Source organism: Psammomys obesus, unplaced genomic scaffold, assembly GCF_907164565.1.
Source record: "Psammomys obesus unplaced genomic scaffold, mPsaObe1.curated_primary_1811, whole genome shotgun sequence".
Classification (NCBI taxonomy): Eukaryota; Metazoa; Chordata; class Mammalia; order Rodentia; family Muridae; genus Psammomys; species Psammomys obesus.
Window position 1 is genome coordinate 353056 of NW_026589447.1, and position 17287 is coordinate 370342.

Below are 17287 nucleotides of genomic sequence, written 5' to 3' on the forward strand. Positions count from 1 at the left end.
TCTATCTATCTATCTATCTATCTATCTATCTATCTATCTATCTATCTATCTATCTATCTATTTCTGCCTGCTTGCCTGTCTGTACACCTTTTTGTATGGGTGCCTGTGGAGCTAGAAGAGAGCGTCAGTTGGGGATAGATAGGTGAATTGCCTGATAGATGCAGGGATCCAAATTCTGGCCCTTAAAAATTAGCAGCAAGCATTCTTGACTCTAAGGCATCTCTCTAGCCCTTACAACATCTTTTAAAATAAAATTTATTTTAAGTTAGTATATAACATAAACGGTTCCAATACTGTATCTTCACACCCACACTTTTGTAATTATCTTTTGGTCTGATTTGTCCCCTTCCCAAAGCTAGTCCCCATCTTCCCTATCCAATCTGGCTTCCCTTGCCCTCTGTTTCATCTCTCCCTTAGATCGCCTCCTCCCCTCCCATGATTCCCTTTCTAATTTAAGGACCTACACACACACACACACACACACACACACACACACACACACACACACTCTAAGTTCTTTGCATGATACTGTTTATCATGTATCTGGTGCTCTGTAATTGTCTCTTTCTATTTAAAAACAAAAGAATTGGGTGGTGTGGTACAGGTTTGTGATACCAGCACTCAGAATGCTGATGAAGGAACATTTTTTAGTTCAAAACTAGCCTGGATGACTGAGAAATACCCTATCTAAATAATAGTCAACCAACCAACCAACCAACCAACCAACCAAATAAATAAATAAAAGCAAAAAAGGAGGGAAGGAAGGAAGCAAAGAAGGCATGCAGGGAGTCAGCTAGTCAGCCAGCCATGGTACTTGATGCAGTTTCATATATTTTATGTCTGGAGATCTGTTTGTTCATTGGGTTTCTCCCTGAATAGGAAGGCTAATGAAGATGATTGTATGACAGGTCAGGGATTATGCCAAATAACTTCTCTTTTGGCTTAATTTAGGGCAGCTGTCTTTAGTCAGGAGCTCCCCTGTTCTAAAAATTTCTTTCCTACTGCTCCTCTTAGGGTCCCAAGAACAAACTGAGGTATGATTCTACAAAAGTTCACTTTGGGGAACCAATGGGTATATTGGGCTTTCTTCCATAGGTGAGAGATTACTTACAGGAATATGGGAGTTCCTTTGCCCCAACAAGCTACATTGGAAAGTCTACTTAGCAGGGATGATTGCTTTCATCAACATCCTGCTCCTCTAGTCCTACTCCCACTACCTCCTCTAGCCTAGAGAGCAGGTGTAATAAGGGCAGAACTGCATAGAGCTGGTTGAGAGGGGCACCTGGATACTCAATCGAGTGTCCCATGACCCTCTCTACCCTTTCTTTCTTTGAGAGAAGGTAAACTGTCAACTGGATCAGCTGTGGTGATCTTTTGAGAGCAGGCCCAGCAGAACTCCTGAAGATGGTGGCAGTCTGGATAGTCCTGTATGATAGCCCCAAATGCCACATTAAATTTTTTTTTTTTTATTATTTGTGGGACATTAGCCCCTGCACTACCTTAGCTTTCCCCAGACATCTCCAGGTATATTTTACTTTTTTTTTCCAAAGTAGAACAAAACTTGGTGGCTTTTTGCCTTAGCCTCCCAAGTATGTGCCACCACACCCAGCTTGTTTTGTTTGCTTTTTTAACCTAGAAAGTAATAATTTGGTTCACTATGTGAAACATGTGGATGGTAAAATGTGTATGTGTGTGTGGGGGGATAGTAGGGAGCCAATAAGAGCACTGTTTCATGAGCAGGATTTCATTTCACTTCGTGGCTTTCAGACTCCCTTATTTTGACCGTGAGTACTTGCCAGCTCTGAAATGACAGCCTTTCTGGGATTTTTCCAGACTCACTGACCCATTCCATTCTGTTTCATCAGCTGATGTTACTTCCATTTTTCCAGAAGTTTTGTTAAGTCCATTTTTTTCTTAAGGGCTTACTTACTCATTTATTAGCATTTTAATAAGATGCCCAAGGAGACATAGATAAACCCATACCTTCAGTCTGGCATTTTCAATTAGAACTCTTACATCTTCATAAAAGCATAATGGTACTTTTGCATGGATGCAACATAGTTTATCAAATGTCCAAGTGATGGACATTTGGGTTACTTTTTAAGATTTTCACTCTTCAAGCAATAATGCAGTGAACCTCTTTTATATATAAATCTTTGGGCACCCGAGCAGATATTTTTGTAGGATTGATGCATAGAAATGAAAGTGAGGTTCTTTATTATATGACTTTAATATTCAATGTAGTAATACACATTACAACGCAGTGAATTTAGCATGCAACATGCAACATCAAACTAGTCTGACCATGAAACGTTTTTTTCTTGGATTATCTTTTTTTAAAAGATTTATTTATTATCCATACAGTGTCCTGCCTGCATGTACACCTGCATGCCAGAAGAGGGCTCCAGATCTCACAACAAGCCACCATGTGGTTGGTGAACTCAGGACCTCTGGAAGAGCAGACAGTGTTAACCACTGAACCACCTCTCCAGCCCTCCTTGGATTATCTTAAGGAGCTGATTCTGAGGGACATTTTACTGTTCTATCTAGTTCTGTCTAATAATAAACTTCCTGAGACTGGGGCCCATGTCTGTCTCATTCACCATTATGTACCCGGTATCTAATACCTTCCGCTTAGTAATCACTCAGCAAATATTTGTTGAATAATGTGTTAATAACTAATAAGTTAGCATATCTCTTAGTGTGAGACTCTGATAGGCATGGTATAAGGTGTAGTTTTGGAGCTGGAGAGATGACTCAGCATTTGGGAACCCTAGCTCTTCTATGAGTGGAATTGGGTAAGATTCTTAGCCCTCCCATGGTGACTCCTAATCTTTTGTAGCTCTAGTTCCAGGGCCGTCCAATGCATTCTTCTGGAGCCCTCAGGCACTGCCTGCTCATGGTGCACAGACAAACAGGCAGGCCAAACACCCTATTCACATAATTTTTTTGAAATATTTTTTTATTTTTAAATAATTTTGTACAGTCAATTGTATCCATAATTTTTTAATAAGAAAAAAAAATGGGGTCTTATGGTAGTTCATCTAATTGGAGGCAATAATTACAAAGTGCCTGGTTTTCTTTTCTTAACTAAAACAATTATTATTATTGTATGTGGGTGTGATGTGCATGTGTGGGTATGGGTGTGGGTGCCTCAGCATGCATATGGAAGTCAGATTATGGGAGTTGGTTCTCTCCTTCTGTCATGTGGATTTTGGGATAGGCTCAGGTCACAGGGCTTTATGGTTAATGCCTTTACCCATTGAGCCCCTTGCTGGGCTCAAAGGTTTTATTTTCTTTTTTAAAAAATATTTATTTTATGGGCATGGGTGTTTTGCCTGTATGTATGAACTCAATGCATGCCTAGTGCCCAAAGAGGCCAAAAGAGGGCATACTCCTAGGACTGAAGTTACAGGTAGATCCCTGTGAACTCCCATGTTGGTGCTGGGAATCGAACCTGGGTCCTTTGGAAAAACATCCAGTACTCTTAACCATAGTGCCATCTGTCCACATTTTCATTGAGTCTTTCTTAGAAATAGATATATATGTCTATATATATGTGTGTATACACATATATACACATATATTGTTGGCACTTTTATTGTTTGAGATAGGATCTCATGTAGTCCAGGCCTACTTTGGACTCCCAGCAACCTTCTTGCCTGTGCCTTTTGAGTGCCACTGTGCCTATGTTGGAAGCAGGCTTTTAAAGCATTTCGTTCCTGTGCATGATACAAAAACCAGTAACATGAAATAAGTTGGCTAAAGTGTGAATGAATTATCTTTACACGTGAAATCTTGGACTCCGTCACTGCACAACGCTGGTTTCAGTGAATAACACGGGTGATTTCTAGGCATAAAAACACAAGTGTCCCAAAGCTTTCTTTCATATCCTCATATTCATTCTGTTTTAATGATGCTGCTTTCTGTATCTTACCAGAGGGTGTCAGGCAATGACAACTGCTGCCTGGCCAGCAGAAACTCTTAAGATTCCAGTAACTGTCTGATGTGTTCGTTTCAGAAAAATTCAAGAAAACATGAAAAAAATATGTGACCTCGGATGGAATTCAGTTGCTAGAGTGCTGGCCTAATGTACACAAAAACCTTGCACACCGCAGAAACCAGATGTGGCCTTGAACTCCTGTTCCAGCACTTGGAATGAGGAGGCAGGAAGATCAGAAGCTCAAGATGATCCTCTGCTACATTGTGAGATAGAGGCCAATCTGAGCTACATAAGACCCTGTCTCAAAAAAAAAGTGGGGGTGGAGGGGTGGGAGAGAGGCTGGAGAGATGGCTCAGTGGTTAAGAGCACCCGCTGCTCTGCCTAAAAGACCTGAATTTTGTTCCCAGTACCCATGGCAGTGGGCTTACTATGATTTGTAACTCTAGTTTTAGGGAAGCAAGGCCTCAGGCCTCTGTGGTCACCTGCCCTCAGGGAGGTCAGTCACACACACAAAAAAAATTAAAAGAAATCTTTTAAAAAGAAAGAGAAACGTGTATCTTAAAAATCCATTAAATACATATTTACCATCATTTTGTTTTTCCTCAATCAACTGAATTCTTTTTAGCTAAATTTTATTCTTTTTTTTTTTCTTTCCTTTGTAACCTACAGTCTCAGAAGGCAGGTCTGAAGTTACTGTTTCCTTTCTATTTCCTCCTTGTTCAGTACATTCTGATCCCCACCATTCCAGTGGTACTCTATTCTTGGTCCTTATTCACAGTTTTTTAACAAACAGTAAGTGTGTATTGTCTTGGAATAGACAGTCTCTTCATCTTGCTGTCTTTCTTTTTTTTTTTTTTGGAGAAAAAATGTTCTTGTTGGGCAGGTAGGCCCACACCTTTATTCCCAGCTCTTGGGAAACAGAGGCAGGGGGATTTCTATGACTTTGAGGCCAGCCTGATCTGCATATCAAGTTCCAGACCAGCCAGTGCTATGTGATGAGACCCTGTCTCAAAGAGGAGGAGGAAGAAGAGGGGAATGAGAAGTTGTTTCTTTTTAAAAAAGTTACCTTCACAGCTTTAAAAAAAGATTTATTTTATTATTTTATTTGTATGAATTTGTCCTGCATGTATGCATTTATGTTATGTGTGTTCCTAACAAGAAGGCAGGTTACAACAAAGCTGAGAAATCTCTTCTATAGCCCTCAGATTTTGAGATTTCTCCTAGAAGGTCAGAGAGGGCACTAGGTAACCTGGGATTAGAGAGGTTTAGATGGTTGTGAACCACCCTGAGGGTGCTGGGTATTGAACCTGGACCCTCTGCAAGAGTAACAAGTGCTCTTAACCTTTTAGCCATCTCTCCAGCCCCAAGGTTCTTTATTTTGATGATAGAAAAAAAATATCTGTCAGCTTGAAAGAGAATATGAGGTAGCTTATTTTAGAGGCAAATATCAGTGAATATGGCCGGAGAACACAGATTTAAGTCAGTCATCCAAATTCCATGTTCCAATGTGGTATCAGTTTCATGAAGTTGTTTTTTAAAAACAGTAATAGAACAAAGAACAGAAAAAATCAAGACTGTTTTAGAATAGCAAGTAGGCGGATTACAGCAAAACTGGGAATTCTCTCCTATAGCCCTCAGATGCAGAGACCTCTCCTACAGGCCTCCAGTGGTATCTTCTAGTAGTCCTAGCTTTTTAGTTGGTGAAAGATAGGAGTCTTCTCAAACATTCTAAAAGGACTTACCTAATAATCACAATGATGCTAGATCGTACAATGAGGTGTGTTGGAGGTTAGTCTCATGCATGTTACTGGCCCTCAAGATATGAGTACACCTAGCCTTGTTGTGTAAAGCTACCTGATTGGCTGATTAAACAGCCTGTACCTGGGCAGGGCAGAATGGGGTAGGCGTGGCTAAGGTTCCTGGGTTTAGAGAGGACAGAGAGAACACGGGGGCGGGGGTGGGGGGGGAAGCAGACAGGAAGAGAGGAAGAAGGAAGGACACCAGGATGGGTTAGTGTGGAGAAAAAAAAGAAAACACATGGGCTGAGAGGAAGGACTCCAATAATGGTATGAAAAGGCCCAGATGAAGAATACAAGCAACTACCATGGGATTAGGGATGGAAGATAGACATGAGGAGGATTAAGGTGGATGGCATTGGATGGGGGCTGGGAGAAGGATGGTGAGGTTATTGAGCCAGTGTAGGTGAAATATCTGCCTGGTCCAAGGTAAATAAGGCAATTATAAAATCTAACAGGTGTCTCTGTCTTATTATTTGTGATAATGAGTTAAATAATACTGCTGTATAATCGTAGGGCTAATAATAAACATTATATAGCCCAACACTCATTTTTATTTAATACAACAGAGGTGGGCAATAAATAGCTATCCAAAGAGTACCAACGTGGCCCAAGATAAGTGGAGTTAGGCTCTGTTCCTGCACCACTCCAACTTCTCCACAATCATTCATGCTCTAATTAATTGACCAGCCTTTGTAAAATCCTCACTGTAGGTATGGCTTATTTTCAGGAACTTAATGTTTATTTTTTTATTTTTATTTTTATTGAGACAGGGTTTCTCTGTGTAGCCTTGGCTGTCCTGGATTCACTTTGCAGACCAGGCTTATCTTGAACTCACAGAGATCCACCTGCCTCTGCCTCCTGAGTGCTGGGATTACAGCCCTGCTCCACTATGCCCCTCTGAACTTAATATTTTTATTTATTACATTTGTTTGTTTATGGGGAGATAATTTTCAGAGGCTGCTTATCTCCTTCTATTATGTAGGTCCTAGGGATTGTCTGTGACAGGTGCCTTTACTCATTCAGCTATCTTGCCAGCCTCATTTTGGGGACTTTGGTTCATGTTTATTTTTGAGACAGGGTCTCATGTAGCACAGACTGATCTCAAGCTCACTATGTTGCCCAGGCTGTTCTTGAACCTGTGGTCATTCTGTCTTCATCTCTTAAGTACTGGCATTATAGGTATACACCACCAAACCTAATTTATGCAGTACTGGGAATCAAACGTAGAGCTTTGTGCTTGTTAGGCAAGCACAGCTACAAACCCAGTCCTCCTCCTCTATAGCTTTGACTTATGATTCATACATCCCACAATTCACTGTTGTCAGTATTCTTGGCCTGCTCACAGAAGTGAGCAATCATCAGGACAATCAATCTTAGAACATTTTAATAATCTCAGAAATACCATGCTCTTTGGCAATTGCTTCCTATTTCCTCCCAATCTGCCCAGTCCTTGGCAAGTACTAATCTATTTTGTTTCTGTGTATCTTTTATGGACATTTTTTTATAAATGAATATATGCTCTTTGGTGATTGGCTCCTTTCAGTTAAAACATACAGTTTTCAAGGTTCACATAGAGTTTATTTAACTAGACTGGTATTATTTATTAGTTATTTTTGATCAGTGTTTTTCTGTGTATGCCAGGCTGGCCTTAAACTTAACATCCTTTTGTCCCAGATTCCTGAGTGCTGGAACTAAAAGCATGTGCCACTACTCCTAGCACACAACATCTTATTTGATTGTATGGCTATACCACATTTTCTTTATTCGTTCATCAATTGATAAGTGCTTAAGGTTGTTCATTTTTAGCTGCTATAATAATGTGACTAGAAATACTGGGTGTATGTTTCATGTGCATGTATTTTCATTTATTTTGATTATGTCTCAGAGTAGAGCTAGATCATATAGTAATTCCATGTTTAACTTTTTGAAAAGCCACCGAACTCTTTCATAAAGGATCACCAATATATGGGAAGCAAAAGTTCTTTCTCAAGCTGTGGATAGTTGCCTGCCTGGCAAGCTTGCTTTGCTATAGATTATTCAGTCAAAAATATGCTTTAGCCTTTACCTTGAGACAGAAATAAGCAGGAGTTTCTTTAACTTGTCTGTGAGACCTTGGACCATGTCTGCCATACAGGAATGTGGCCTTTGGAAACAATCTTAACTGTTTCATGAACCCCGTCCTTGGACCAATGTGAACTGTTTGCTTTGTCTTTAAAAAGGAGTTGGAAAATAAACTTGACGCTTTCAGTACTGACTGATAGCCCTCTTGAAACTATCCGAAGTTTTCTGTCTTTTTATCTTAACCTGTAATCTCTCAATCCCCACTCTCTCCGTTGTGTCCTGAATTACCTACAGCTGGTCCTGTCACCACTACTCGTTATAATTGTTTTTTTTTTTTTTAAACATAGCCATCCTAATGGGTGTAGTTTTAACTTTTAGTTTTAAAAGGCTCACTGTTTGTTTTGAGTACTATTTCTTGTTATGTTTGGCTTTTTACACATATCCTTAAAGGGATATCTACTCAGATGTTTGGCCAATTTTTGAAGTAGGTAAGTAGGAGAGATGAGGGAGACCTTTTACGATCGTAAGGAAGAAATAGACAGTCATCTTATCTTTACTGTGACAAAATATGTATAACACAAAGCATCGTTTTAATCATGTTTTTGACCGAGGGCGTATGTGCCACAGCATGTGTGTAGAGGTCAGAGGAGAATATTTGGAAGTCACTTCTCCCCTTCCACCTTCCACCTTGCAGGGTCTCCATGTTTTTGCTCCTGGGCGACAATGTACTCTGGGCTAGACTGGCCTGTGAGTTTCTGGCCAATTTTCTTGTCTCCACCTCCCTTCTCCAGGTGAGAGTGCTGGGAATGAAGATGCACACAACCACATCTGGCTTTTTATATAGGTTCAGGAGATCAAAGTCAGGTCTTCAGTACTGATCCACCTCCCAGACCCCTTAACCACGATTTTAAAATTAATCTATTTTATTTAGTGAGTGCACACGCATGGGCAATAGCATGCATGTGAACGTCAGAGGACAACATGCAGAGGCTCATTCTCTCCTTCCTTAACATGGATCCTGGGGAACTGAAGTCAGGTCTCAGGCTTGGCAGCAAATACTTTCTTTACCTGCTGAGCCATTTCACTGTTCTCTCTTAACTATTTTAAAATATGTAGTTCTATATTATTATAGTCTATGCTATTACATTTCTTAACGTTCACATTGTCATAAAGCTATCACCACTGGCCATTTCCAGAAATTTTTCATTTTCCCCAGATAAATCTCTGTACCCATTAAGCACTCTCTCTTCATCCCCTCCTGCCTTCAGCCCCTGGCAATCATCATTTTTTTTTTGTCTCAATAAATTTGACTGCTTTACAAATGTCCCAGCAGAGGATTCATGAAATCTTTGTCCTTTTGCTACTGGCTTATTTCCTGAAGTATATGTATTTAAGTTTTATTTATGCATAGCATTTGTCCATATTTCTTTCTCTTTGATGGGAGCTCACAAACAACCTTTATTGCTTCCGGTACTAAATGAAGAGAGGAGAGAACAGAGCAACAATCACTCCAAAAATAGTGTCACTTCTCTGTTGTGAATAATGCGCCAGGACTGTGGGTTGTCAAGCATTGTTCAAGTCTGTGCTTTCCCTTGGAAGATACAAAAAGAAGTGGAAGTGTTGAATCACACGTGCTTGCTTATTTTAAGTTTTTGAGGACTCTTTGTAATGTTTTTTGTAGTGATTACAGACTTACTATTTCAGCAGCAGTGCACAAGGATTCCCGTTCCCTCATGCCCTCACCAACGTTTAAGAATTTCTCGTTTGTTTTTTTTCCCCTCCAGGCGGTCGTTTCGGTAAAAATCTTTTTAGTAGACGTGAAGTGGTTGTCTTATTTTTATTGAGTTCTAAAGTATTTTAGATCCAAGTCTCTTATTAAACAAATGAGTTGCACACATTTTCTCCTATTATGTGTGGTCTTTTCACTTTTTCTTCTTTCCCCTCCCCACCCTCTTTCTTTCCTTCTCTCTTTCCTTCCCTTCCTTTGTTCCTTTCTTCCTCCCCACCTCCCCTTTCTTTCTCTCTGTGCCTTCTATACAGGATTCTCCTGCCTCCACTTCCCAAGTGTTGGGGTCATAAGTACACACTGTCATATTGAGTGTTTCCTTCCTTCCTTCTAATCATCCTTCTGTCTTTCTCTTTTCTTTTCCTCCTTTCTTTCTCTTTTCTTTTCCTTTCCTTCTTCCCTTTCTTCTTCTTCCTCTTCTCTTTTTGAGACAGGATTTCTCTGTAGCCCTGACTGTCCTGGAACTGGCTATGTAGACCAGGCTGGTCTTAAAATCACAGAGATTTGCCTGCTTCTGTCTTCAAGTACTAAGACTGAAGGTGTGCACCACCATGCCTACTTTCTTGATAGTATGTTTGAAGAACAAGAGTTTTAATATTTGTCTATCTTTAAGTTTGTTGCTCTGTACTTTGGTGTCACAGCTAAGAATCTATTGTCAAAACCATGGTTGTAACTATATATATATATTATAAATATATATAATATATATTGTTATATAATAATATATAAATTGTTATATATATTTAACAAGAGCTTTGTGACTTTAGCGGTTTAAAGACATTAAGTCTTTAAACATTAAGTTTAAAGACATTTAAGTCTTTAATCTATTTTGAGGTAATTTTGTATACAGTGAGAGACAAGGTCGAACTTCTTTCTTTTATACATGCACATGTAATTGATTTTTAGTTGGTAATCAATGGTTTGTTAAAATACTTGGTTTTTTTTTTCTTTCATTGCACTTCTTGGCACTCTTGTCAGAAAACTCATGACTTTATTTCTGGACTTTCAAGTCTCTTCATTAGCTTAGATGTCCGCACTTATACTTGATATCATACTGTCTTGACTACTGCAGTTTTACAGTAAGTTTTGTTTTGTTTATTATTATGTTATTATTTTTCTTGAGGCTGGGTCACATGTATCTCAGGCTGGCTTTTCCTTTGCTATGTAGTCAAGAACAACCTTGAACTTCTGATCTGCCTGCTTCTACCTACCAGGTTACATAAGTATACCACCATACCCAGTTTGTACAGGGCTGGGCATTGAACCTAGGGCTTCCTACATGATCAGCAGGCACTCTACCCACTTAGCTGTATCTCCAGCCTGGTAGTAAACTTGTGGAAAACTTTTCAAATTTTTATTTACAGGTGGATTTCTGTGAGTTTAAAGCCATCCTGGTATACACAGCAAGTTCCAGGATAGCCAGGGCTACATGGATAGACCTTGTCTTAATTTTTTAAAAAATTTACTAGTTTTGGTTTGTTTAATTTATTTTTTTCAACTTTTAACAATATTAGTTTAATATTTAAAATGAATACTTACACAGAAAATGCTGTGCTGAAATTACCTTAACAATAATTTTTCTAGAGTCACGTTTATTTCTGCAGGCTAAAATTTCCAGGAGCCGAACAATGGAGTGGATACAGAAATAGGAAAAGTAGTTTCCATTTCTTTTGCTCACAAAGGTATCTTCTATGGGTTAAGAAGAAAAGTTGTAGGGGGCATTGTTGACTGTAATAAGTGTCCTATGTTTATATCATGTAAGTCCTTAACCAAATTGAGACATTCACTTTATTATTATTATTATTAACCTTTTTAATAGACATTAAACATGTTTGGGAATATATATATATATATATATATATATATATATATATATATATATAACTTCCCTTCTCCCCTTTCTTTCCTCATTCCCTTTCCATGTAACCCATTTTTGCTTTCATTCAAACTTATGGCCTCTTTTTAAAAATTGTTACGTATGTGTGTATGAAATATATATATATAAAATTATGCTTAAATACATAATCATATTCACATATGTTGTCACATATGTATGTATATGCTTTAAATACATAAGTACAACCTGCTCAGTCTGTATAATGTCACTTGAATGCATATTTTTAGGACTGACCACTTGGTACTAGATAACCAACTGGTGTGTGCTTCCCTGGGGAAGAAGTATTACTTCTACTCTCAGCATTCCTTAGTGACCAAAGTTCTTTGTGTAAGGATTCAATTTTCAATTGAAGTGTAATTCTAATACATGAAAGGGTACAAGTTATATGTGTTCAACTCAATGCACTAATGTAGAGTGAAACATTATATAACATCATACAGATTAAGAAATAGAATATTCCTTGGATGCCAAAAGCCCATTCTAAGTACTACTGTATTGCTTTTAAATTTTTAACCTATACATAACTCCATACATGAATACCACTTCCGACCACCTTCATCCTTATCTTCTCATCCCCACCGGTTCCCTGCTCCTCTCAGCAAGTCCCTCTTTCAGTTTCATGTCTTTTTATTTTAACCAGGGCTGTGCCGTTGGGCATGGGTGTGAAGCTGTCCGCCGAGCGTGAGTAATCCTCCAGTGGTTACATCACTGAAGACAATGACTCTCTCTCTCTCCCTAAAGCAAGACTGCCATTAGCTCCTCTAGTTAGAGTGGGGCCCAGAGCCTTTAAAAGTTGAGGTAAACCTTATAAATCTAAAATCCAGCCCCAACACTGTCCACGTATACAGAGAATAGTATCAACAAGGCACAGACTGTGTACAATAAAATTGCTTTTAACTCGCTCTGTGGTTAGTAACTCCCTGTCACCAGACACGCGTATTAGGTGTGATTTTATAAAATCTGCTAAATATTCAATCTTATAGATATTTTAAAACTTATCTGTGGTTTTACTGTGATAAACCACTGGAGCACATGAACTTAAAAGGGAAAGGTTGATTTTTGACTCACAGCTTCAGAGGTTTCAGTCCACAGTCAGGTGGCTCTGTCAAACTGGGCTTGTGTTGAAGTGGATCATTGTGGCAGGGTGGGTGTGGTGGAGTAAAGCCGCTTATCTCAAGGTGACCAACAGATCGAGAAAGAAGGGGCCAGACACAGACACAGGCTTCAAAGGCAGTGTCTGTCATCCTTCAGGTAGCCCCACCTTCACCTCTTGGTAATGCCATCAAATTATTTGACCTTCACGTAAGTGAGGAAGGAAAAGAATTCAAAGTTCCAGACTCAGCAGAAACAAACTGCTACCATGGCATCAAGCCACAGGTCAACTCATGACTATAAACTATAGGCTCACAGCTCACTTGGATTTCCTCCTGGCACACTGGTAGAACCTCCTTAAGTTGCTTGGCATCTAGTGACAGCAAGCTGCACTTCGGGTGTGGCACTGCCTTTCCCTGTTACAGAACCATGGAGGGCTTGTGTCTCTCAGCCGGGCACAGCTGCTGTGCCTTCCTGCTGAGTTTCTTGGACTCTCTTCTTTCCACACTTAAGTGAAGGTCAAATGATATTTTCTCTTCATGTGTTAGAGGACAGAATTCATCTGGTGGAATTCTCAAGAACTGCTGACCTTGCCTTCCTGACTCTCTTGAAGACAAGAGGATCCTATCAGCTAGTAGTTCTGTCATTCTGAACTGGAGCCCGAGGAGACCTGAGTTCTGGCTTTTGAAGGTGCCGTTATGTTGAGGTAGATCACATGTGAGAAGCAAGAAGGCTCTGTTTTGGAGTGTGTAGTGCTTGATCAACTTGATAGGGTCTAGAATCGCTAGGAGACAAACCTCTGAGCACACCTGTGAGGGATTCTCTTGCTTCCATTAATTTTAAGGCAAAAAACAAAAAACACAAAAAAAACAAAAACAACAAAAAAACAACTACCCAAAATGTGGATGGTACCATTCATGTGGGCTGGGGTCCTTGACTTGAACGAAAAGGAGAAGTAAGCGGAGCACAAACATTCACTGATTTCTGCATTTTGACTGCCACTGTGGGATGGCAAGCTGCCTTCTCAGTCTCCCACTGCTATGATTTTGCCACCACAGAACCCTGGAACAAAGTCAACTTGTTCTCCTTAAGTGCTTTTGACAGGAGGTCTTATCCCAGCAAGGGGACAAGAAATCCCTCTTCAGTTGACTTTCCACTTCCTGTACGCTCTAGCATCTCCTCAAATCATTTGCGGTTGGGAGAAGGTAGGAAGGATGTCCTGAATTTTCATATGAATCTTACAGTCATTGCATTTGTTTCTGTAAAGATATCAGCTTGGAATTTTAATGGCAACTGTGGCTATTGCTTAAACCTATATAGATAAATTTGGAGAGTATTGCCTTCCTAACAGTGTCAAATCTTCTGATCCATGAATACATGCTATTTGTCCATATGCCTAGGTCTTTGATTTTTTGTTTGTTTGTTTTTTGAGACAGGGTTTCTCTGTGTAGCCTTGGCTGTCCTGGACTCGCTTTGTGGAAGGGGCTGGGGCTTTGATTTCTTTTAGCGCTCTCTTTTTTACGTGTTTAGAGTATAACCTTTACAGTCTTTGATAAATTTATTCCTAATTTTTCATTCTTTTGAACTACCATAGAGTTCAAAAATGGAATTAATCCCTTATTAATTAATGGAATTAATACCATAAATGGAATTAATCCCTTATTACTTTGTTTGCTTAATTATTGCTTCTGTGTAGAAATATGAAGAAGTAATGTTTTTGTTGTTCTTGTTGCTATTGTTTCGTTTGTTTTGGAAATGGTATCTTGCTATGTGGCCTAATCTGACTGGCTGATACCGTGTAAACAAGGTTGACCTCAGATACGCCGTGACGGCACTTCTGTGTCTGCTTCTCTGAGAACTGAGATTACATGTGTGTGTTGCCATGTTCCATGCTTGATCTTACTGTTGAATTTTGTATGCTGAACTTATACTGTGCAGTTTGGCTCATTTATTAGATCTATTAATTTTTATTTAATTATTTCCCTGGGAAATAATTTACTTCTTCCTTTTCAGTTAGTTTGTCTTTATTTCATTGTCTTGCTTAAATGCCCTGGCTAGAACTGATTATAGAATGTAAAATAGAAATGACAAGAGTGTAGACATCTTAGTCTTGTTTCTGGTTTTAAAAGAAAACAGTCACCTTTTGAGCATTAAATATGATAGGCATGGGGTTTTATAGTTCTTGATGATGATGCTTCACCTGTGCTACTTTTCTGAGTCTCTATTGTATGGTCATGGTAGGGACAATAGCCTGTTTCTTTTATAGAGTCATACCTTTTTGGCTCAAAGGGTACTTGGATGGCCTTGGTAGCCATTGGTCTTTGGTTTGCCAGTACAGTACCTCTGCTCCTGCCAGTATGGCATGCCTTGTTATACAACCTAGCTGTGGCAAGGGCCACTGAGGTTGCAATATTTTTTTTCCTGCTTACGTATGGGAGAGCCTGTGCTCTGTGAATGGAAGCTGCATGGAGGAAAGGATTCCTTGACCTTTTAGCCACATTACCAGAATTTTGACCTCTTCTGCTGGAGCCTGGGGTGGTTGAAAAAAATTGTGGAGGTCCACCCTTCCTGAGAATATAGAACAACTCCAACTAGGACTTCGATGAGAAGAAGTACTATCTTTTTGTTCATACCTGCTTGGAGTGGAGCTTCTATTGTGATGATCAGGGATGGTGCCAGACCCTTGTTCTTATGGAAATTTAGTTTCTTTGCTCTATGCTTTTATGGCAGTTTCTAGAGTTTAAGTGGTTGTGTGCTTGTGTGTTTAAATAATTCTCAACAGTTCTAGATATTTCAACAGGGAATGTTGAGTTCTTTACACTGTCCTTTGGAAGTGGTAGCACCTTCATTTTATTTTTCTTTAGTAGGGTCTCACTATGTAACTCAGGCTGTCCTGGAACTCACTATATAGACCAGGATGGCCACAAACTAATATAAATCTGCCTGACTCTGCCTTCCAAGTGCTTGGATTAAAGGCATGCACACCAATGCCTACCTAATTTTTTTTCTTGAGACAGAGTCTATCTAGCTTAGATGATTACAGGCCTGCATCACCATGCCTACCCTTTAAACATTTGAGTAAAAAAATTATGGCTCTTCTTTACTTCTAAGTTTAGTATCTGCCTTACTGTGACAGACATATCTTAGGATACCTCCATGGTGTTGTACACTGTATACTCCCTTCTCAATAAACAGACATCACTTGTAACTTGCATCATCCACAACATGTGTCCAAGATGATGGATTGTATTCCCTTGATTAAGCCGCATTATATAACAATGGTGATAGTTTGTCATTTCCATGATTACATTAGGATTATAGAAAACTTTATTTTAACCAAATAGAGTAAGAAGAACTTTATCCTTAAAGAAGCAAATTACCACTATTTAAATCATGAGCAGGGAAAGCCATATCAATCTCTAGGAACCAAGGGTGTCAATTCTACAACCACAGGAAACTAAATTCTGCCAATAGCCATGTGAACTTTGAAGGACATCCTGATCTCCAGCTGCAAGCTTTTGCCTTCGACTTGTTTTCTGCCCAGTGGGATTTTGAGAAGAAGACCCAGCTACTTTATGCTTGGATCCCTATCCCCCGGGAAACTGAGACAGCAGATGGATTATTTTAAATTGCAGTAGATACACTTAAATTGTTGATTCATTTAGAAATTATTTCAATGAATGGTTCTAGGTATTCTTAATTTGAAGTCATTTTATTTTATTCCTATAAGGTCAGGTTTCTTTTCTTTTCTTTTCTTTTCTTTTCTTTTCTTTTCTTTTCTTTTCTTTCTTTTCTTTTCTTTTCTCTTTTACTAAGACAGGATCTTACTAGGTGGCGCCAGTTGGCTTTTAATTTACTATGAAGCCCTTACTGGCCCTGAACTCCTGTTCCTTCTGCTTTGGTCTCCCAAAAGCTGAAGTTATAAGTATGTGCCACCTGGTGGCTCAGAAATACAGAGCTGGGGTGTGCTGAGACAAAGACTCACTGTCTAGCTTAGGCTCATACTTTACATATTAAAAAACCTTAATATATATACAAAATAATAGGTTTTATGCCATTTTCACACATGTATACCATTGCACTTTGTGTTTACCAATCTCACCAAAGTTTAAAACTCAGAATGTCACTTTCACAGATATGTTGGCATTTTTAACTTCTTGGTTTGGAGCTGATCTGGCGTATAGATTATTTGGTAAGTGTTGGCCTTCTGTGAATTCTTCCTGATGGCTCCCCTGCCTTTCTATAGGCTCTTCTTTGAAGATTTCAGAACCCTTACTGCAGTGTGCTGGCTAACCATGGTTGTCAACTTGACTACATCTGGAATCAACTAAATCTCAATCTTCTGGGCACTCATGTGAGATTTTTCTTGGCCTGATTATTTGAAAGAGAAAGACCCACGTTAATTCTGGGCCCAACCTTCTGGTGGCAGTCCACATAAAAGGACATGAAAGAAAGAATATGCTTTGTTCCTGCCTACTCTTACTCTTACTGCCTAGTCTGTCTATCTTGCCTCCACTGGTATTAGAACCTCCTTCTTCAGACTGGGGCTGCTGAGACATCTAGCCTCATGCAACTTCCAGGTTCTCAGCCTCCCCACTGTGAGATAGCCATTGTTGTATTAGCCAATTGAATAAATTACATTAGTATGTATATATATATATATAATATGTGTATATAATATATATTAAACATATACACCTATATTCATT

The 17287-nt window shown here is 39.2% G+C and overlaps 1 protein-coding gene across 1 annotated transcript in view; it reads left to right on the forward strand.

Annotated features, from left to right (window-relative positions):
* Snx12 (sorting nexin 12) overlaps positions 1-16913 on the forward strand; it is a 126412-nt gene extending 109499 nt beyond the window's left edge. The window contains exon 5 of the mRNA XM_055605059.1: positions 16825-16913. Within this exon, the coding sequence (XP_055461034.1) occupies positions 16825-16836 (12 nt within the window). The 3' untranslated portion in view covers positions 16837-16913. The remainder of the gene's footprint in view (positions 1-16824) is intronic.
* The last annotated feature ends 374 nt before the right edge of the window (positions 16914-17287 follow it).